Source organism: Ahaetulla prasina, chromosome 3 (assembly GCF_028640845.1).
Source record: "Ahaetulla prasina isolate Xishuangbanna chromosome 3, ASM2864084v1, whole genome shotgun sequence".
Classification (NCBI taxonomy): Eukaryota; Metazoa; Chordata; class Lepidosauria; order Squamata; family Colubridae; genus Ahaetulla; species Ahaetulla prasina.
In genome coordinates this window covers 115,174,800-115,198,030 of record NC_080541.1, presented here as the reverse complement: position 1 = coordinate 115,198,030, position 23,231 = coordinate 115,174,800, and the positions used below count along the sequence as shown (strand labels likewise).

The window sequence follows — 23,231 nt, the reverse complement described above, 5'->3', positions numbered from 1 at the left end:
AAGAGGTTGGCTTTTGCATATTCAAGCAGATGGTATGATCAAACTAAACTTCATTGGGCAATTTATGTCTCTACAGCACAACTCTAACTTCCTTTCTTCTGATAACACCAAATAATAGTTCTTTGCATGAGAACTACTGCAAGATAAGTACTAGATAAAATTAATTTAAAACGCTATGTTCTGTAATATATGAATCATTTCTGAATTACCCCCTCTCCTGTTAAGATTTTGTAAACTCACTCTAGAATGTGAAAGTGGATTCAACTCTCTATGATGAATGTATGAGATACTTCAAGTATGGATGTCCTTCTAGTGAATGGGGCAAAGTGCACAGAAAAAAATCTTGTTTCTTACTTGTCCTGAAGTTGGATCTGTTAATAACTTTGGCTAATTGTTTGCTCTCTTTTCCCCAAGAAAATATGACTCGTTAGTCCAAGCTCAAGCTCGAGAGCTCTCCCATCTGCGCCAGCTGATGCAAGAGGGACAAAAGGTGTGTCATATGCTAAACAAATACTTCAAGGACACCATCAAATCCTTTGAAGAGCTTCTACGAAGCACTGACATTGACTACTACTTGGGGCAAAGCTTCCGTGAGCAACTTGCAGAAGGGAACCAGTTGGCAGACCAGTTGACCAGAAAACTGAACCAAGGTGAGTTCAATAGGCACTCACAAACTTTAAATTAGAAGTTTTATTTTGGGGTTTTCAAAATAGATTTCTTATAGCTTTCTTTCACCAGTACTTCTGTATTATAGCATAAAGGGTACAGTTCCAAAAAGATGTACATCTTGTACATCTTGAAAAGATGGCCATCTCACAGTTTGGTGACCATTGTCTTATAGATGGACTTACTGAACAAAAGTATTACTACAATGCTACAGAAAGAAAGAAAGAAATTTCATCTAAGTGACTGATAACTCAGTAGAGATACTGAAAACTATATAGGAACTTTATACATTAGAGTTAAGAGCCTGCATAAAACTCTATAAAACAAGGCTTGGAATTTCTGGGCTCAGCCCAGGATGCCAGCCATCTGAGTGAGGGATGCTGAACATTTAGGATGATTTGATACTTTACTACAGGGATGTCAAACTCAAGGCCCGTGGGCCACATTGGCCCACAGGTTGTTTAAGATGTGGCCCATGGGGCTGCCCTGGAAACCACGAAGGACTGTCCCTGGTGCTGATACCAGCAAAAATGGAGCCTGGGGGGCCATGCATGCCCCCCCCCAGGCCCTGTGTTTTGGCTACAAGGGCCTCTTGCATCTCTCTGCCAGCGAAAACAAAGTGCATGGCCTCTCTGGGCTCTGTTTTCAGTGGTAGAGGGCTTGCAAAACAAACTAAAAACAAAACAAAAGGAGAAATGTTTCCCCTTTTGCATTTGAGCATCCAAAAAGGGCCAGGAAAGGAAAGAGGGAAAGAGTAAAGACAAAGAAAAAGAAGGAAAGATTGGAAGAGAGCAAGGAAGGAAAAAGAAGGAAAATGGGGAAGAAAGAAGAAAGGAGAATGAAGAGGGAAGGAAAAAAAGGAAGGAAGGAAGGAAGGAGATTATAATGAGAGGGAGGGAGGGTCTGAGGGAAGTCCTGTCTTAGCACTTGGTCACCACAGGTGCTCCCCCTCAACATGAGTGACATTGAGCTGGCCATGCCCCACCCCAGCCCCCCAAGGTCAAACACAATACTGATCCGGTGAAATGAAATTGAGTTTGACATCCCTGCTTTACCACTATGAAACATGAAATTAAAACTGATGTGCTCTGTCTCTCTTTCTGTCTCCCTCTTTCTCTCTCACACACACACATGCACATAACCCACAATAATAAAGTGGGAAATCCCATAAACAAAAGCACAATTTAACAATGTGGGAGAGAGTCTCTACCCCAATATTTCATTAGGTTAAGCTTAACAGGTGCATGTCCAAAGCAGCTAATGGAACCATAAGTCAAAACAGACCTACAATTAGGCTTTACAAGGTCATAGTATGTACATCATAGATTATGGAGAAATCTATAGAATCATGGGCGCAATATAAGTTAAAAATTAACAAGGAAGCTAGTTGGAAATATTGGAATGGCATCTTTTTAATTCTGTAAGCTCCATGCTTCTTTGTTTTTAATTTTTCATTAAAAGAAGGATATGGGGAGGCATTTCAAGTGATTGATACTGTAGGTCCTGTAACAGGGGAAGCTGCACAATCACTAACTTTTAAAAAATTCTGGTTTTAGGGAATGATCTAAATATGGAGGACAAAACAAGCCATGAATTGCTTATGAGGTAATTATTATGGATTTCTAGATACAGGCTTATTTTGGAATTATCCAAATTATTTTGTCATTCATTTTACTGTATAGTTTGCATGTAGTCCATGGGCTAAATAGCTTGCTACTTGATAAGTGCTCATTTGTATTTATTTATTTTTTTATCCTTTTGGCCAAGTTGCTCAAGAAAAACTTCCTTTTCAAATTATTAAGAAACAATTGTCTTTCTTCATAAAATACAGGGCACTTCAATTTATTGAATACCTTGTGCTGGAATCTATTCCATACTAATATGAAATCCTTTATAGTAATAACAAAATTAATAATAATAAGCCCACACCCTGTGACAATATATGTAACACCATCAAATATCCACGTTTGCCTATCCAGTTCTTGGAAAGAACTTGATAGGTGGGCAAAAATGTCAAATCCAGTCTGAATATCTGTGCAGAGAACTATAATAGTCTTCATGGGATTATTTAGATCACTTGCAGACTGTGGGAATTTACTGGCTGACTAAGAGTACAAAAATCACAGGATCAAGGTTGACTCAGCCTTCCATCCTTGGGTTAAATGAGGACCCAAATTGTTAGGGGCAATATGCTGACTCTGTAAACTGTAAAGGTTTACAGGGCTGTAAAGCGGTATAAAAGTCTAAGTGCTATTGCTATTGCTATCAGATAGGTGGGGAGTTATATATTCTGAAACTGAGGGAAAGAGTGGGCTGTATCAATATCTTTGGTAATCTTCAAGGTTTGCCTTTCCTTAGGATGAACAAGGAGCTGCAGAAGGAACAATCCATCAAAACACTCCAAGCAAAACTACAAGAGAGCTCAGTGACCCCTTCCAATAGCCATATATCTGAATCACCTTGCTCTCATAGCAACATATCCTTCCTCTCTGATGGTCCAGAGGTCTGCTCTGATGTGGATGACTTTAGTGAAAATAATATAAGTGAAGGCCAAGTCTACAATGTCCTAAACAAAGGTATAGAACTTAAGATCTGGAGGGATATAATCACGTTTGGCAACTAAGAGAAACTGTAACCATGGCTGGAGGTTTTCAATAAAAGATTTGTCCAGGATAGTATAAAGCAGGGATCCTCAAACTCCGGCCCATGGGCTGGATATGGCCCGCCAATGCAAAGTATCCAGCCCACGGAGTGGTGGGATTCAGCCCTGCCCCTCACCGTTGGCCTTATTTTCAGCAAGCATCCACTCCAGCTGCACTTCTGGTTAGTTATTTTACTGGTTGAGTTGCACTGCTGATCACATGCTGCTGCAGAAGGTAAGGCCGAAGTGCAGCCATGTAATCCAGGGCTGGGGTGGGGGTGAGTATTTATTTATTTATTTTATTTATTTATTATATTTGTATACCGCCCTTCTCCCGAAGGACTCAGGGCGGTTCACAGCCAGTAAAAAACACAATACATAGAATACAAATTAAAAACTATATAAAAATCTGATTCAATAACGGCCTAAAAATTTAGATACAATTTAAAACCCCATTTAAAACCCCCAATTAAAACCCATAAATTTAAAAAACTAACCCAGTCCTGCGCAGATGAATAAATGCGTTTTAAGCTCGCGACGAAAGGTTCGGAGGTCCGGAAGTTGACGGAGTCCCGGGGGGAGTTCGTTCCAGAGGGCGGGAGCCCCCACCGAGAAGGCCCTTCCCCTGGGCGTCGCCAGACGACACTGTCGCGCCGACGGCACCCTGAGGAGTCCCTCTCTATGAGACCACACGGGTCGGTGGGAGGTATTCGGTAGCAGTAGGCGGTCCCGTAAATAGCCCGGCCCTATGCCATGGAGCGCTTTGAAGACGTTCACCAAAACCTTGAAGCGCACCCGGAAGGCCACAGGTAGCCAGTGCAGTCTGCGCAGGATAGGTGTCACGTGGGAGCCACGAGGGGCTCCCTCTATCACCCGCGCAGCCGCGTTCTGGACTAACTGAAGCCTCCGGATGCCCCTCAAGGGGAGCCCCATGTAGAGAGCATTGCAGTAATCCAGACGAGACGTCACGAGGGCGTGAGTGACTGTGCACAAGGCATCCCGGTCTAGAAAGGCGCAACTGGCGCACCAGGCGAACCTGGTGGAAAGCTCTCCTGGAGACGGCCGTCAGGTGGTCTTCAAAGACAGCCGCTCATCCAGGAGAACGCCCAAGTTGCGCACCCTCTCCATCGGGGCCAATGACTCGCTCCCAACAGTCAGCCGCGGACTCAGCTGACTGTACCGGGATGCCGCATCCACAGCCACTCTGTCTTGGAGGATTGAGCTTGAGCCTGTTTCTCCCCATCCAGACCCGCACGGCTTCCAAACACCGGGACAGCACTGATAGCTTCATTGGGGTGGCCCGGTGTGGAAAAGTACAGCTGGGTGTCATCAGCGTACAGCTGGTACCTCACACCAAAGCCACTGATGATCTCACCCAGCGGCTTCATATAGATGTTGAACAGAAGGGGCGAGAGAATCGACCCCTGCGGCACCCCACAAGTGAGGCGCCGCGGAGTCGACCTCTGCCCCACCGTCAACACCGTCTGCGACCGGTCGGAGAGATAGGAGGAGAACCACCGATAAACGGTGCCTCCCACTCCCAGTCCCCCCAACCGGCGCAGCAAGATACCATGGTCGATGGTATCAAAAGCCGCTGAGAGGTCTAATAGGACCAGGGCAGAGGAACAACCCTATCCCTGGCCCTCCAGAGATCATCCACCAACGCGACCAAAGCCGCCTCAGTGCTGTAACCGGGCGGAAGCCGGACTGGAACGGTCTAGATAGACAGTTTCCTCCAGGTGGAGGAAACTGATATGCCACCATACTCTCTACAACCTTCGCCGCTGAGCGGGTTGGAGACCGGACGATAATTACCTAAAATAGCCGGGTCCAGGAAGGCTTCTTGAGGAGGGGTTCACCACCGCCTCTTTCAAGGCGGCGGAAAGACTCCTCCAACAAGGAAGCACTTGTAATCGCCTGAGCCAGCCTCGTGTCACCTCCTGAGTGGCCAGCACCAGCCAGGAGGGCACGGGTCCAGTAAACACGTGGTGGCATTCAGTCTACCCAGCAACCTGTCCATGTCCTCGGAGCCACAGGGTCAAACTCATCCCAGACAATATCACCAAGACCGCCTCAGACGCCCGTCCGAATCGCCACAATTTTGGTCCAGACCGTCCCAAGCTGAACGATTTTGTCGTATAGATAACCGTTAAACTCCTCAGCACGCCCCTGCACGGGTCATCCCGCCCCCTGGTGAAGGAGGAGCGGGTCACCAAACAGGGCAGCTGGGCGGTTACCTGCCGACGCAATGAGGGAGGAGTGTAGCAACGCCTCGCTTCCTCAGTGCCACTAGGTAGGTCCTAGTATAGGATCTAACTAGTGTCCGATCAGCCTCTGAGCGGCTGGACCTCCAAGAACTCTCTAGGCGTCTTCTCCGGCGTTTCATCCCCCTCAGCTCCTCGGAGAACCAAGGAGCCGGTTGGGATCTGCGCCGGGTCAGAGGCCGCAAAGGCACGACACGGTCTAAAGCCCCAGCCGCAGCCCGTTCCCAGGCTGCGGCTAGTTCCTCTGCCGTGCCGTGAGCCAGACCCTCAGGAAGTGGCCCAAGCTCCGTCCGGAACCTCTCAGGGTCCATCAGGCGCCTGGGACGGTACCAACATAATGGTTCCGTCTCCCTGCAGTGTTGGGTAGCGGTCAGAAAGTCTAGGCGAAGGAGCGAGTGATCTGACCATGACAAAAGTTCTGTGACTATATCTCTCAAGTCCAGATCCTTCAACCACCGACCAGAGATGAAAATCAAGTCCAGTGTGCCTCCCCCGATGTGAGTGGGGCCATCCACTACTTGAGTCAGGTCCAGGGCCGTCATGGAAGCCATGAACTCCCGAGCTACTGTCGATGACGAGCCGGCAGATGGCAGGTTAAAGTCCCCCATGACTAAAAGTCTGGGGGTCTCCACTGCCACCCCAGCAAGCACCTCCAGGAGCTCGGGCAGGGCGGCTGTCACGCAGCAAGGAGCCAGGTACGTGACCAGCAAGCCCATCTGACACCTATGACCCCACCTCACAAAGAGGGATTCACACCCGGCAATCTGAGGTACAGTGGTCTCCTCGGCTCTAGACTCTCTTTAATAACAACCGCCACCCCCACCCCTACCCTGGGCCTCGGCTGATGGAATGCACGGAAACCCGGTGGGCACATCTCGACCAGGGCACGCCTTCAGTGCCCAACCAGGTCTCCGTAACGCCTATAATATCCGCGGCACCCCTGAATCAGATCATGTATTAGGGGCCTTATTACACGGACCGTGCGTTGCATAACATCAGACGAAGGCCCAGGCTCTGAGGGTCTTGACCATCCGGGAACGGGAGAAGGAGGGGATCGGGCGCGATCGCCTGCAGACATCGAGCGCGCCCCCAGAACGATACGGTCCCCCTTCCGCCATATCTGCCCCTCCCACTTACCGTGCAAATGGAACCACCTCACCAAAAGGAACGCAATCCCCCATAACCTCCGAACCCATTACAGAACCGCCACGAGCACGCGCAAGGACTGGCTCCCCACCCGCGGGCTAATCCCAATACCCGCCCTAACCTCCCACCCCTCCCGACGGGTTCTCTCCCCTACCCGCCGAATCCTCCCCTTCCCAACCCTTAAAATCCCCATTAAAACTCCCCTTAAAAAATCTCTTAAAACAACTAATTAAAAAGCCCCTAAGTCTCCTATTTTTAGCATGCCACCTCTCGGGGCTCCAAAGCCCGTCCTCAAGGTGGGCCCTCGATAGTATGGAGGGCCAAACCCGCGAGAGAGGGGCATCTCGCAGGGCAAGAAGGTCAGCCGCCGTAAATGTTCGCATCACCAAGAAAGTCCGGCAGGAGGCCCATCCTGGGCCGGTCAAGATGGTAACAGATGGTACAGTGACCACAACCAGTCTGTCAGTCAGTCCTGATGGGAAGCAGTCAATAGTGATCCTCGTGGAGTAGAGGACAAAACCACTCATTCAGTCAGTTCGCCACCCCCTATAAATAGTCAGGGGTGGACTAAGGAAGAAGGACGGGGGGGCGAACCGATGGTAGAGATGTTGAACAGGCCGTCCGCCGCCTTGAAGCGCCGGGGCAGGCCGCTGCCACCGGCCACCTCCACCCGGCCGTCGCCGCCGAAAGTGACCCATCGCCGCCGCATGAGGCCACCGACCCATCTAAGAAGGGACGCCAGTCACTCCACGCCAGCGCCAGATGAAGAAGCCAGGCCGCCACCGCCGCCAGCAAGCCAACAAGGCCGACGGAGGCCCGATAGGCCCTCCAGATCTCCATTGGGCGCAACTCCTCCGGGGCTCCTCCCCTCGCCCCCGAAGTCGCCCGTCATCCAGGGGAGGGGTTGCTGCTGGCTTGAAAAGCAGCTGCCAGATTGTAAAGTAGTGCTTTAAAAGTCTTTAAAATGCTTTACAACAGCCTTTCAGGGTGTTTTTCACAGCTATGTCATCCAGGGCAGGAGTAGGGGGTGGCGTGGGAGGGTGAGTAAGGGAGGGATTGCTGCTGGCTTGAAAAACAGCTTCCAGCATGTAAAGTAGTGCTTTAAAAATCTTTAAAATGCTTTACAACAGCCTTTCAGGATGTTTTTCATAGCCATATGATCCAGGACCAGTGGGTGAGTAGGGGAGGGGCAGCTTTTAAATTAGCACTTTAAAAGTGGTGGGGGACATATCTCCATGTCTCCTAGCTTTTTCAAAATCAGCTGAAGTTGGCTAACACTAATTCAAATGCAACTTCAGTATAATATTTTTTGCTTATAATGCCTGAAGGAGAATTCACCCACTGCTTTGATTCTTGCCATATATAAAGTACATCCACCAAATTGGTTGCTGAACAATTTTGGTAGATATTCATGTGTGTGTATACACATGCCCAAGTGTGGCAAAAAGCAAATCAGTTTGTGGATTCTCCAGGCTTAAAAGTCCTTGCCCTGTAATCCCAAATAATTCAAAAAAGGAGGCTGGTTTCCTATCCCTCCCCTGGCCACCTTCCCCACTGGCAGGCACTCACAGGCCATATGAAACATATGATCAGGAGTTATTTTGAAGGAAATCCTGTTTGTTTTATTATTTTTAATGGCCTATTTTAAGGAGCCTGAAGCTGCTGTTGTAATGAAGTTAGACAAGTGGCAAGAAAGTTTGCACTCTTTTTCCCTTGGTGTGTGTGTGTGTGTCTTAAGTAAATAGATTCCTTGGGTTGAGCAAGTATAGCAAGGACAAAGGCAAAATGGACTGCTAAATTGGCCACGCCCACCCAGTCACATGACCACCTAGCCATGTCTATCCAGCCAGTCCAGCCCCCCAACAGTCTGAGGGACTGAGGAATAGGCCCCCTGCTCAAAAGGCTTGAGTATCCCTGGTATAAAGTCTCTTGCTTTGGGCAGTGGATTCGACTAGAAGACCTCCAAGGTTTCTTCCAGGCCTATGATTCTATAAATTAATAATTCTATCTTATTTATTTGACAAACCAGAGTAATCTAATTATAAATCAGTTGTTTTCCTTATCTTCTTATCCTTGGCTAGTAAAAGGAGAGGTCTAGGACAATTAGCTACAGCAAGCTTGCCATGGCCAACTCGCCTCTGCTAACTTGCTCCCACCAAGTGGCCACAGGAGAACTCCACATGGCCAGCTCATCACAGGGACAATTTGCCACACATGGCTGGAAGGAGAGGGGGTGAGTTGGTGAGCAACCAGGTGGGCAGAGCACACAGCATGATGACTGAGGGCTTCCCATTTTCAAACCTCTCGCTGCTACTGCTGCCATGGCAGGCTCCAAGCAGAAGAGGCTGGGGACAGCAGTGGCACTCAGGGTGAGTGGTGGGAAGGCAGCAGCAGCTGGGGGCTTCCCATTTTCACACACTCCACACTGCCACTCAGAGCCACTGCTGATACTGCCATGCTGGGCTTGGAGCAATGGCAGTGGCAGCGGTTTCGAGCCTGCCATAGCAGCAGTGGCTTCAACCCCAGTACAACAGTGTTGGGGAGGTAAAAATGGGAAGTCCTTGGCTGCTGCTATATCTCCATCACCTGTCGCAACACACTCTGGGCTTTGCCCATCCGCTCACTCACCTGCCCACCTGGCTCTCCCTTCAACTGCCTGCAATGAGTTGGCTGTGTGGAGTTTTTCTGTAGTGACTTGGGAACGGAGAGTTGGCAATGATAAGCTGGCAGCTTTGAGCTGGCCATGGTGAGTTCTCCCATTTCATAAACAGAGTTCTGAAATCTGATATTACTTTGTAATCTTCTTATGAGTGGTATCACTTCTGTTTCTATAATACAGGTAGTCCTCAACTTACAAATGTAATGCAGTCTGTCCATTCCATTCGTAACCTGAGAATTCATGGGAGTGAATCTCATACTTTGAACAGGATCACTCCCTCCTTTTGCCCATGCATTCACTAATCAAATGCAAGAGTCATTAAGTGCACGTGAGGTATTTCAGGGTGGCGAAGGCCATGGGGACCTACTGATGGAACAGGCTACCTGCCGAAGACCACCCAAGACTTCCCCAACCTACTGAAATACCTCATGCTCCCAACAATTGCTCCCCCACCACCACATGCCGTGCCAGGTCACTTACCTTGTAAAGATCTAGCAAGCAGTATCATCTCCAGCCTTGTGCGCCCCTCTGCAGTTCCATTCAGACCTCCACAGGTCTCACCTGGCAGCTTCTCGGCCAAAATGGAGCTTCTGAAGGGTGAATTCAACGCTCCTTTTGGCCCTCCATGGGCCTCCCCTGTTGCAAAGTGAAATGAAGCTTCTGGGGGCTACCCCAGGAGGCTCCATTTCAACCTGCAATAGGCCAGGGGAGGTCTGCAGAGGACCAAATGGAGTGTTGGAAGGCTGGATCCAGCCTCTGGAGGCTCCATTTCAGCTTGAAATGGGCTGGGGGAGGTCTCTGGATGTCAGAACGGGGCTTCTGAGGGGCAGATCTGCCCCTCAGAGGCTCCATTTCAGCTGGCAATGTGCAGGACGAATGTTGCAGAGCCTCTGCAGTTGTTCATAAGAGTGAACAACTACCGTGTTGTTGCAAGATTCATAGATTTGGGCCTTGTTCACAAATGCCAGGGGGAGCCAATCATGTAACGTCAAACGTTCGCTAAAGGAATGCTCATAAAACCTGAATTTTTTTTTTTTTTTATTCAAAAAGTTTTACAAAAAAAATTTTCCCCCCTTTCCCCCCCCTCCCCCCTCCCTTCGCAACCCCCCTCCCCCCCCCGACTTCCCGGAACGAGCACAAGGTATAGTTAAAATAAAACAAACATATGCTAAAAAATTTTCGTCCCAACTTAATTATACCCCTACAATCATCAATTCCTAACTTCCCCCAAAAGCAATCAAAAATAATGCATCATAATCATTCAAAAACAGTCTGATAACTCTTAGTCTGATATCTACGTTGAATATAGTCAATCCATATTTTCCATTCCTTTAAGTATCTTTCTTGCGTATTGTCTTTCAAAAGGCTGATATCTTCGCCATCTCAGCCAAATTGGCAACTTTCAATATCCATTCTTCTATTGTTGGTACTTCTTTTTTCTTCCAATATTGTCCTATTAGTAATCTTGCTGCAGTTATTAGATTTAAAATCAATTTAGTCTCAATTACTGTACAATCCGTAATAATTCCCAACAAGAAAAATTGCGGCAGGAACTTTATCTTCTTTTCAGAACATTTTGTAAAATCCACCAAATTTTTATCCAAAAGGCCTTTATGTCCTTACAAGTCCACCAAATGTGAAAATATGTAGCGTCATCACAATTACATCTCCAACATTTTGCTTGCATTTCTGGATACATACACGATAATTTTTTAGGATCTAGATGCCATCTATAAAACATTTTATAAAATTTTCCTCAGATTCTGTGCCTGCGTGAATTTAACATTTCTAACCCAAATTTTTTCCCACGTTTCCAATAATATTGGCTCCTGAAAGTTTTGTGCCCACTTTATCATACAGTCCTTTACCAAGTCCCTTTCAGAATCTATTTCAAGTAACACATTATACAATCTCTTTATATGCTCCTGAGACTGATTTCTAATTTGCTTTACCAAATTTCCCTCGTTCTGCTCTATACCAATTTTCTGATCTCCCTTCCATCTAGCACGTAGTTGCTCATATTGAAACCAAGTATAATTTTTCCCTTCCTCTCTTAATACCTGCAGAGATTTTAACTGCAAATTACCTCTTTCAGTATACAAAAGATCTTTATATGTAATCATTTCCTGATTCTGTTCTATGTTTATATTTTCTACTGTATGTCTAGGACTTGCCCATATAGGAACCTTATAATTTAGTTTATAAGAGTATTTTTCCAAACACATAAAGGGCATTTCTTAGCACATGATTTTTAAAAGCCTTATCCACTTTTTTGTCATAAATTAAATATGCATGCCATCCATATAGCAAATCATAACCTTCTATATTCAAAATTCTATCCTCTGTTAAATTAAACCAATCACTTATTGCAGAGAGAACAGCTGCTTCATAATATAATTTAAAATTAGGCATTTTTAAACCTCCCCTTTCCCGAGAATCTTGAATTATTTTCATTTTAACCCTAGCTTTTTTACCTTCCCATATAAATTTATTAATTCCTTCTGCCATTCCTCAAGATTCTTATCTTTCTTAATTATTGGTATCATCTGAAAGAGGAATAAAATCTAGGTAAAACATTCATTTTAATAGCAGCAATTCTCCCCAGCAATGATAATTGCAATTTTTCCAAACAATCAACTCCTTCTGAACTTTTGCCATAAAACCTCATAGTTATTCTTATACAATTTCACATTTGACGTAATATAAACCCCTAAGTACTTAACCTTCTTTACAATTTCAAATCCTGTTACTTCCTCTAGTTTTTCTTTCTGTTGTCTGGCCATATTTTTGTTATCACTTTTGTCTTTTCTGATTTACCTTAAACCCTGAGACATTCCCATATTGATCAATTATTTCCAACAAAGATTTACTAGAATTTATAGGGTTTGTTAAAGTAATCACCAAATCATCTGCAAAAGCTCTTAACTTATATTCATACTGTCTAACTCTAATTCCCTCTATCTCCTTTACTTCTCGTATTTTATCCAATAATGGTTCTAGAGTTAAAATAAACAATAATGGTGATAAAGGACATCCCTGTCTTGTTCCTTTCGCAATCTTAAAAGGTTCTGTTAAGCTACCATTGATTATAATCTGTGCTGTTTGCTCTCCATAAATTGCCCTAATTATTCTTAAAAAACCATCTCCAAATTGCATCTTTTCTATTAATTTAAATAAAAAATCCCAATGCAATCGATCAAAAGCTTTCTCTGCATCGAGAAAAATAAATGTTGCTGGAATAAAAATTTTCTTTTCTAAGTACTCCAGTAAATTAACAATCTGCCTAACTTTATTCCTCATCTGTCTCCCTTTTATAAATCCAGATTGATCATTATGAATTCTTCGCTGCAGAATCAACATTAATCTATTAGCTATTATTTTAACAAAAATCTTATAATCATTATTTAAAAGTGAGATTGGCCTATAATTCCCAGGTTTAGAACAATCCTGTTCCTCTAGTTGTATCTGATTAAATAATTCCTTAAGTGGACCTAACATCTCATCCTGTAAATTCCTATAATAACTAACTGTGACTCAAGGCGGCTTACAGTGTGTAAGGCAATAGTCTCATTCTATTACAGCTAGAGGGATATAAATTATTTAAAAGAAATAGACCAAATAAAAGAGGAGGTGGAGTTGCACTATATATAAGAAATAACTACATCTCTACAGAAATAGAGCACAACAATGATGAAAATCATCTTGAATGTATTTGGGTCAATATAAAAGGGGTGAAAAACGATATTGCCATAGGTCTATACTATAGGCCACCCAACCAAACAGAGGAAGTAGATGAACTTTTTGCTAGTCAGCTAACTAAGGTATGTAGGAAGCACATCACAGTAGTAATGGGGGATTTTAACTACCCTGACATCAACTGGGAAACAAACTCTGCACCAAGTGGAAGATCCAACAGGTTCCTAACAAACCTAGCAGACAACTTTGTTTCCCAAAAAATAGAGAAGGCGACAGCTATATTGGACTTAATTCTCACTAACAGAGATGAAATGATAGAAGGTGTTGAAGCTACAGGAACCTTGGGGGCAAGTGACCACGCAATATTGGAATTCGACATTAAGCAAATACAAGTAGTAGAACAAAGTCAAACTAGAGTCTTGGACTTTAAGAGAGCTAATTTCAATAAACTTAGAGAGAGCTTGAGAAGGATTCAATGGATGAGAATCCTCAGGGGGAAAACAACTCAAGAAGCTTGGGAAATTTTGAAAAGTGAGATTATAAAAGCACAGTCTAACACAATACCAATGAAGAAGAAAATAGTAGATCTCAAAAGAAACCAGCATGGATGCATAAAGAACTATCTGACAAATTGAAAGACAAAAGGACAAATATAAAAAGTGGAAAGAGGGCAAATAACTAAGGCAGAATATCAGCAACAGCCGAGCCTGTAAAGATGAAGTGAGGAAAGCTAAGGCTCACAATGAACAAAGGCTAGCGACAAAAGTAAAAATAACAAAAAGCTTCTTCCAACATGTTAAAAACAAGAAAAAGTCAAGGAAACAATTGGCCCATTGCTGGGAGAAAGTGGCAAGAAGATGACAAGCAACAGGGAGAAAGCAGATCTACTTAACTCATTTTTGCATCTGTCTTTACACAAAAGGAAAAACAATCCAACCTATCAAAAACAGCACTACAAAAACAGATTAGAAACACAAGTTAAAATAGGGAAGAAAATGGTAAGTGAACACCTGTCTACCCTAGACGAGTTCAAATCACCAGGACCGGATGGATTACACCCCAAGGTTCTGAAGGAACTGGCAGACGGATCTCAGAACCACTGAACTATATCTTTCAAAGATCCTGGAGCACAGGGGAGCTGCCAGAGGACTGGAAAAGAGCTGATGTAGTTCCCATCTTCAAAAAAGGAAGAAAAACAGATCCAGGAAACTACAGACCTATCAGTCTGACCTCAATACCGGGGAAGATTCTGGAAAAGATAATCAAGCAACGAATCACCGAACACCTAGAAGCAAACAAAGTAATAACCAAAAGCCAACATGGGTTTGTCAAAAACAGATCATGCCAGACTAATCTTATCGCATTCTTTGACAAAATGACAAAATTAGTAGACCAGAGGAATGCTGTCGATATAATTTACTTGGACTTCAGTAAAGCATTTGATAAAGTAGACCATAACCTACTACTAGATAAAGTAGAAAAATGTGGGTTAGACAGCACCACCACCAGATGGATTCGTAATTGGCTGACCAACCTCACTCAACGTGTAGTCCTCAACGGAACTACATCCACATGGAGGGAAGTATGCAGTGGAGTACCCCAAGGCTCTGTTTTAGGCCCAGTACTCTTCAACATCTTCATCAATGACTTGGACGAGGGGATAGATGGGGAACTCATCAAATTTGCAGATGACACCAAGCTGGCAGGAATAGCCAACACTCCAGAAGATAGGCTCAAGTTACAGAAAGATCTTGACAGACTTGAACATTGGGCGCTATCTAACAAAATGAAATTCAACAGTGAAAAAAGTAAGGTTCTACATTTAGGCCAAAAAAACCAAAATGCACCAGTACCGTATATGTGGTACCTTGCTCAATAGTAGTACCTGTGAGAGGGATCTTGGAGTCCTAGTGGATAACCATTTAGATATGAGCCAGCAGTGTGCAGCAGCTGTTAAAAAAGCCAACACAGTTCTGGGCTGCATAAACAGAGGGATAGAATCAAGATCACGTGAAGTGTTAGTGCCACTTTATAATGCCTTGGTAAGGCCACACTTGGAATATTGCATCCAGTTTTGGTCGCCACTATGTAAAAAAGATGTTGAGACTCTAGAAAGAGTGCAGAGAAGAGCAACAAAGATGATTAGGGGACTGGAGGATAAAACATATGAAGAACGGTTGCAGGAACTGGGTATGTCTAGTTTAACAAAAAGAAGGACTAGGGGAGACATGATAGCTGTGTTCCAATATCTTAGGGGCTGCCACAAAGAAGAGGGAGTCAGGCTGTTCACCAAAGCACCTGAGGGTAGAACAAGAAGCAATGGGTGGAAACTGGTCAAAGAAAGAAGCAACTTAGAACTAAGGAGAAATTTCCTGACAGTTAGAACAATTAATAAGTGGAACGACTTGCCTTCAGAAGTTGTGAATGCTCCAACACTGGAAATTTTTAAGAAAATGTTGGATAACCATCTGACTGAGATGGTATAGGGTTTCCTGCCTGGGCAGGGGGTTGGACTAGAAGGCCTCCAAGGTCCCTTCCAACTCTGATGTTATGTTATGTTATTTGTATATTTACAAAGTCAACTTATTGCCCCCCCCAATAATCTGGGTCCTCATTTTACCTACCTTATAAAGGATGGAAGGCTGAGTCAACCTTGGGCCTGGTGGGATTTGAGCCTGCAGTAATTGCAGGCTGCTGTGTTTTTAATAACAGGCTATCTTACCGCCTGAGCCACCACAGCCCTTACTTTTTTCCAGTCTTTGTTATTTATTATAAGTTACTATCATAAGTACATTAACTTATTACCTAGAATATTTCAGTGCTGTCATCAAACGATCTCTGAAATACTGTTTCAGAGTCAAAGAGTGAAATCTTAATTGGTTAATTAAATCTAGTTAATTAATCTAGTGAAAAGAAGGGCTAAAGGTAACATGATAGCAGTGTTCCAATATTTGAAGGGCTGATACAAAGAAGAGGGGGTCAACCTATTTTCCAAAACAGCAGAAGACAAGACAAGACACAATGGATGGAAAATAATCAATGACAAAAGGAACCTAGAACTAAGGAGAAATTTCTTAATAGAACAATTAACCAGTGGAACAGCTTGCCTTTAGAAATTGTGGGTGCTCCATCACTGGAGGCTTTTAAAAAGAGACTGGAAAGCTACTTGTCTGCAATGGTATAGGATATCCTGCTTGAGCAGGAAATTCGAGAGATCTTAAAAAGAGGGTGAACAGCTTGCCTTTAGAAATTTTAAAAAGAGACTGGAAAGCTACTTGTCTGCAATGGTATAGGATATCCTGCTTGAGCAGGAAATTCGAGAGATCTTAAAAAGAGGGTGAAAATCACTGTTCATTCAATATTCAAGGTCTGAATGAGCTTCTTGCATCTGGAAATAACCACCTCAAAAACCCATACATATTTTCTTAGGCTGATCTGCCTTTAGACATTTTTAGACAGTTAATTCAGGCTTTTCTGAAATGTTAAGAGAGGGAGCAGACATCATTTCCAAGCAAGCTTTTCTTCTCTAGCCCCCAAACTTACCATAAGTGGTATCATTCTCCAATGGTTTTGTGTATAGGTAATCCCCAAATTACGACAGTTCACTTAACAACCATTCAAAGTTGCAACATAACACACACACACCCCGTACTTATGACACAGAATAGAATAGAATAGAATTTTTATTGGCTAAATTTTTATTGATTGGACACACAAGGAATTTGTCTTGGTGCATATGCTCTCAGTGTACATAAAAGAAAAGATACCTTCATCAAGGTACAACACTTACAACACTTAATGATAGTCATAGAGTACAAATTTAACACTTAATGATACAACACTTAATGATAGTCATAGGCTACAAATAAGCAATCAGGAAACAATATCAGTATAAATCGTAAGGATACAAGCAACAAAGTTACAGTCATAAGTGGAAGGATATGGGTGATGGGAACGATGAGTAGATTAATAGTAGTGCAGATTTAGTAAAAGTTTGACAGTGTTGAGGGAATTATTTGTTTAGCAGAGTGATGGTGTTCGGGAAGAAACTGTTCTTGTGTCTAGTTGTTCTGCTGTGGAGTACTCTAGCATTGTTTTGAGGGCAGGAGTTGAAACAGTTTATGTCCAGGATGTGAGGGGTCTGTAAATATTTTCACAGCCCTCTTTTTGACTCATGCAGTATACAGGTCCTCAATGGAAGGCAGGTTGGTAGCAATTGTTTTTTTCTGCAGTTCTAATAATCCTCTGAAGTCTGTGTCTTTCTTGTTGGGTTGCAGAATCAAACCAGACAGTTATAGAGGTGCAGATGACAGACTCAATAATTCCTCTGTAGAAATGGATCAGCAGCTCCTTGGGCAGTTTGAACTTTCTGAGTTGGCACAGAAAGAACATTCTTTGTTGTCCTTTTTTGATGATGTTTTTGATGTTAGCTGTCCATTTTAGATCTGGCGATATGGTAGAACCTAGAAATTTGAAGGTCTCTACTGTTGATACTGTGTTGGCTAGTATTGTAAGAGGTGGAAGTATGGAAGGATTTCTCCTAAATTCTACCACCTTTTCTACGTTTTTGGGTGTGTTCAGTTCAAGACTGTTCCGGTCGCACCACGAGGCTAGTTGTTCAACTTCCCGTCTGTATGCGGATTCATCATTGTCTCGAATGAGACTGATCACTGTTGTGTCATCTGCGAACTTCAGTAGTTTAACTAAGTAGTTTAACTAAGAATTAAGGAGAAATTTCCTGACAGTTAAAACAATTAATCAGCGGAACAACTTGCCTCCAGAAGTTGTGAATGCTCCATACTGGAAATTCTTAAGAACCATTTCTCTGAAGTGGTGTAGGGTTTCCTGCCTAAGCAGGGGGTTGAACTAGAAGAGCTCCAAGGTCCCTTCCAACTCTGTTATTCTATTCTGTTCTGTTCTGTTAGTTTTCTTCTTCATTGGTATTGTGTTAGACTGGGCTTTTATAATTCCACTTTTCAAAATTTCCCAAACTTCTTGGGTTGTTTTTCCCTTGAGGGTTCTCATTCATGGTATCCTTTTCAAGCTCTCTCTAAGTTTATTGAAATTAGCTAACTTAAAGTCCAAGAATCTAATTTGACTTTGTTCTATTGCTTGTGCTTGCATAATGTTGAATTCCAATATGCATAATCACTCCCCCCCCCAAGGTTCCTGTAGCTTCATCAGCTTCTATCATTTCATCTTTGTTAGTGGTTACTATATATATGAATATAGGATTATTGCTGTGAGAACACTTATCAGATATCTGCACCACCCATCTCATCTAAGGGGCTCTGGATGGTTTACAAACAATTAAATCAAACATGAAAAATGGAAAAACTCACAACAGGGGAATGGTTGGTGAAGATGTCAGAACTAGCAAAGACAGAATAATTAACATATTGGATTAGAGAACAACCAGAAACCATATTTATCAGTGATTGGATTTTTTGCTGAAAAAATAAAAATTAATTTGTGATTTACGAGTTTGAAGATTAGAAAGTGTAGTTTATGGAAATAAATAAATTATGATATAACTTTAGAGACAGAAGGCAAAATATAAATGTATCTATAACCACTGACTGGACGCTGCTTCTTTGTAATTTTTCTTTCTTTTTTTAAATTATTTTTCATTTTTTTACTATTTACTATTTTTTTTTATTTTCTGTCAGGCATGCCTCCTTTCAAATCTCAAGAAAGAAAAACCCCAACTCCATTGTTTAAAGGGACAGGTACTTTTACTGAGAAAGAACTGAATGCAAAGCAAGCAATGAGGAAATAGGGGTGGGTTACACATAAAGTTCACACATTGATCCCTCCTCCCCCCAAAGTTCAAGCAGTCTCATCCAGTCCACCGTCTTCTCCATACCCACGTGAGGATCATCGTCAGACATCGTTATCTCCCAGACACAATAAGTTTCATTTCCCCCGGAGAAAGCTAACTTGACCCATAACTTTCATTTCTGCCAAATCCTCCCCCAACCCACCGTTTAATGACAGCCGAAGCAGCTAGATTCCAATCAGAGATACAAACCCCCGTAGCTAAACTCCGCAATAAACCTAGGACAATAAACCAATTATCTAGCAGCAAGAAAACAATAAAGCAATTAACTAAATGTACACAACAAGGAATGTAGTATGCAGAGGCTGACATTCAGCCCTCCTGTCGAAAGGATGTTAGTCCTAAAAAAAAATACAAATTAATCATGGTTTATCGGGATATCTTTCATAGAACAGTGCCAATTTCTTAGGAGCCCTGACATCTTCCCTATTTAGCTATTCAGCTAGGGATAATGGGAAATGTTTCCAAGCCACCAGGTACTGCACTTTACCCTATGCTTTCTAGAGTCCAGAATTTCCTTTACTTCAAAATGTTCTTCCTCCTCAATGAGGATAGGCACGGGAGGACCAGTTGGCACTGATTGGAGGGGGGATGTATGTTCAGGCTTTAATAAACTAACATGGAACACAGGGTGAATCCTTCGCAAATTTTTTGGTAAGTCTAACTGGACTGTGACTGGATTTATCACCCGCACAATGGGGAAAGGGCCAACATACTTAGGACCAAATTTCTTAGATTTTTGAGTAGTTTGCAGGTATTTGGTAGATAAAAAGACCTTGTCCCCCACTTGGAAATTCTTTGCAGGAGCTGTCGTGTCCCATCCCCACTCCGACGAACGAATCAAGGAAGTCGGTAACAAACTTGGCAACGAAGCCTCTGCAGCTTGCCAAGTTCCTTCGAGGTTTATCAGGGCAGGCAGGAGTCCAAGTTGTGACTTCAGTGATAGGGTCCGATATCAGCAAACTAGATAAGACTTTGCTTGACTCAAGGTTGGAATGCCAAAAGCAGGTCCTTTATATAGTCTGTGGGGTGTGGCTCCATGACTCAGCATTTTATCCAGGCCTGCCCTACCCTTCCTTCTGCTGGCGTCACCTCTCAGATCTCCGGAAGCGAGGGTCCACCGACTCTGAATTGTCTTCAGCTGGATCTGTTGTCAGCGTCTGGGAAAGGGAGGGGTCAGAGGGAGTAGGCCCGGGTAATTCCACCACCTGGCTGGCTTCCTGCTCTGAAGGCTGAGCCAAAGGAACACACGCTGTATGAGTGAGGTTTATTGGGCTTCTCCTTTCACTCCTTGAATCCTCTCTGGGCATGGGGCCAGGGCCGGGGGCTGGAGTCATTACAGGCCGTTCATCTTCATTATCAGACTTGGAGTCTGATAAAAGGCCCGGTTGAAGACGGGAGGGGCCCAGCTGCGGAGAGGAGGGAGGACGAGTCACAACAGGAGCTCTTTTCTTATTCGCATGCTTTTTGTGCGATTGATGCACTTCATCCAAAGCTTGGCGGGTTGTCACCCAGGTACTTCGTACCTGTTCGATCCACTCCGCCAATGATGGTATAGATGGTTTCTCTCCAGGTAGCTCTGGGATTGGTACAAAGTCTTGGCCAGAAGCAACTTTGAAAGGAGTGAATCCAGTGCTGCTATGAACAGAGTTATTATAAGCGACCTCTGCAAAAGGTAGTAAGTCCGCCCAATTGTCCTGTTGAAAATTTATATAACACCTCAGATATTGTTCCAGAACCGAACTGGATCTCTCACAAGCCCCATTAGTCTGAGGACGATGGGCAGAATTTAGCCCCTGGGCAGAGCCTAATCATTTTAGGAACTCCTTCCAAAATTTGGAAGTAAACTGAACTCCTCAGTCCGAGATGATTCATTCAGGGGCCCCATGTAATCGATAAACATGTTGAACAAACAGTTTAGCTAATGTTTTAGCCGAAGGAATTATAGGGCACGGAAAAAAATAAACTTGCTTAGAGAATAAATCAGTAACCACCCAAATCACTGTGTTTCTCCCACTCTCGGGTAATATCACTATGAAATCCATAGATATTTCCCTCCATGGGGCTCTGGGTTGAGTGACAGCTTGCAGCAATCCTGGGGCTTCTCCTGGTGGTCTCTTTTATGCTGCAGATACAGGACAACTTGCTATATATGACTCAATGTCCTTTAGGCCCAGCCACCAGAATTGTCTTTTCAAGAGATGTAGGGTTTTCACAAATCTGAAATGTCCAGCCACTTTGGCATCCTGGCAATGCTGTAATATAATTCCCCTTAAAGTAGCTGGAACATACAATTTAGCTCCCACCCAGGCCAGACCATCGCGAATGGTACATTCATTTGAATGGGCTTGAAATCAAGCATCAGTCTTCAATGCTTCCTTTAACAGTTCTATCAGATCCTTCGACAAAGACGTATCAGTTTTTGCTTGGCCCTGGGTGACCGCTGGGGCTGTTAGCTGCTGCACCAGGATAATGGGATGAATTATGGGGGCACTATTATATTGGGGTAACCGTGAAAGAGCATCTGCCAAAAAATTCTTTCCTCCTGGAATGTAATGTAAGATGAAATTGAACCAATTAAAGTATTGGGCCCACCGGGCTTGTTTGGGGGACAGTTTTCAAAGTTTTCAAAGCTTCTAGGTTCTTGTGATCAGTCCACACCTCAAATGGGTGTTTAGCACCCTCCAGAAACTGTCTCCAGGTTAGAAGAGCCCAGCGCACAGCAAATGGACTGGACTGGACTGGACTGGATTGGACTATGGACTATGAACAGACTGACGGCCATTTCTACCTTATTAAGACCTTCTGTAGAAACATTTTCCATAGGTTTACCATGGAGGCTGCCGGCCTGTTTACCTGGGCTTATCATCTTCATCTGGTTCCAGCTTTATTTGTCCTCTTTGACATCTGGACATCCGTTGGAGGATCCATCTTTTAACGTCTTACCATCTGGGATGTTACCATCTTAGCACCCTCACCGATTCGTACTTTTCTATGCGTTACGCTGCACATGAACTCTTGCGCCTGCAGTGCCCCGCCTGCAGGAATGGCCTCTCACTACCAAGGGCCGGCCTCAATGACGGGTCTTGGGACCCACAGAGGTGGCATGCGAAGAGGAAGAGCCTTTGGGGTTTTTAGATAGGGCATTTTTAAGGGGTGGGAGGGTTAGGGCGGTGTTGGGGGTAGCCCGTCGGGAGGGAAACCAGTCCCTGCGCGCGCTCGTGGCGATTATTTAGTGGGTTCGGAGGTTATGGGGGGGGAATGTGTTCCTTTTTGTGAGGGTGGTTCCATTTGCACGGTAAGTGGGAGGGGCAGATATGGCGGAAGGGGGGGATCGTATCGGTCTAGGGGGTCACGCGTTCGATGTCTGCAAGCGATCGCGTGCCCCGATCCCTCTGACTTTTCCCGTTCCCCGGATGGTCAAGACCCTCAGAGCCTGGGCCTTCGTCTGATGTTATGCAACGCACGGTCCGTGGCCAATAAGGCCCCCCTAATACACGATCTTATCCAGGGGGGCGCCGCGGATCTTATAGGCGTTACGGAGACCTGGTTGGGCACTGAAGGGGGCGTGCCCCTGGTCGAAATGTGCCCACCGGGTTTCCGTGCATTCCATCAGCCGAGGCCCAGGGTAGGGGTGGGGGTGGCGGTTGCTATTAAAGAGAGTCTAGAGCCGAGGAGACCACTGTACCTCAGATTGCCGGGTGTGAATCCTCTTTGTGAGATGGGGTCATAGGTGTCAGATGGGCTTGCTGGTCACGTACCTGGCTCCTTGCTGCGTGACAGCTGCCCTGCCTGAGCTCCTGGAGGTGCTTGCCGGGTGGCAGTGGAGACCCCCAAACTTTTAGTCATGGGGGACTTTAACTTGCCATCTGCCGGCTCGTCATCGACAGTGGCTCGGGAGTTCATGGCTTCCATGACGGCCTTGGACCTGACTCAAGTAGTTGATGGCCCCACTCACATCGGGGGTGGCACTCTGGATCTTATTTTTATCTCTGGTCAGTGGTTGAAGGATCTGGATTTGAGAGATGTAGTCATAGAACCTTTGTCATGGTCAGATCACTCTCTCCTTCGCCTGGACTTTCTGACCGCCACTCAACACGCAGGGAGACGGAACCACAACGTTGGTTCCGTCCCAGGCGCCTGATGGACCCGGAGAGGTTCCGGACGGAGCTTGGGCCACTTCCTGAGGGTCTGGCTCACGGCACGGCAGAGGAACTAGCCGCAGCCTGGCAACGGGCTGCGACTGGGGCTTTAGACCGTGTCGTGCCTCTGCGGCCTCTGACCCGGCGCAGATCCCAACCGGCTCCTTGGTTCTCCGAG

At 44.7% G+C, this 23,231-nt stretch overlaps 1 protein-coding gene across 11 annotated transcripts in view; it reads left to right on the top strand.

The window, feature by feature from the left end:
• The window catches only part of PDE4DIP (phosphodiesterase 4D interacting protein), a 473,453-nt gene that overhangs the window by 374,234 nt on the left and 75,988 nt on the right, over nucleotides 1-23,231 (top strand). For 9 of the 11 annotated variants that reach the window (XM_058176225.1, XM_058176217.1, XM_058176218.1 and 6 more), the window contains 3 exons: nucleotides 415-650; nucleotides 2,223-2,271; nucleotides 3,025-3,242. In XM_058176225.1, coding sequence (XP_058032208.1) covers nucleotides 415-650; nucleotides 2,223-2,271; nucleotides 3,025-3,242 — 503 coding nt within the window. Of the gene's footprint in view, nucleotides 1-76; nucleotides 651-2,222; nucleotides 2,272-3,024; nucleotides 3,243-23,231 lie in introns of those variants that run through there. The other 2 variants (XR_009154308.1, XM_058176226.1) reach the window with 1 other exon arrangement.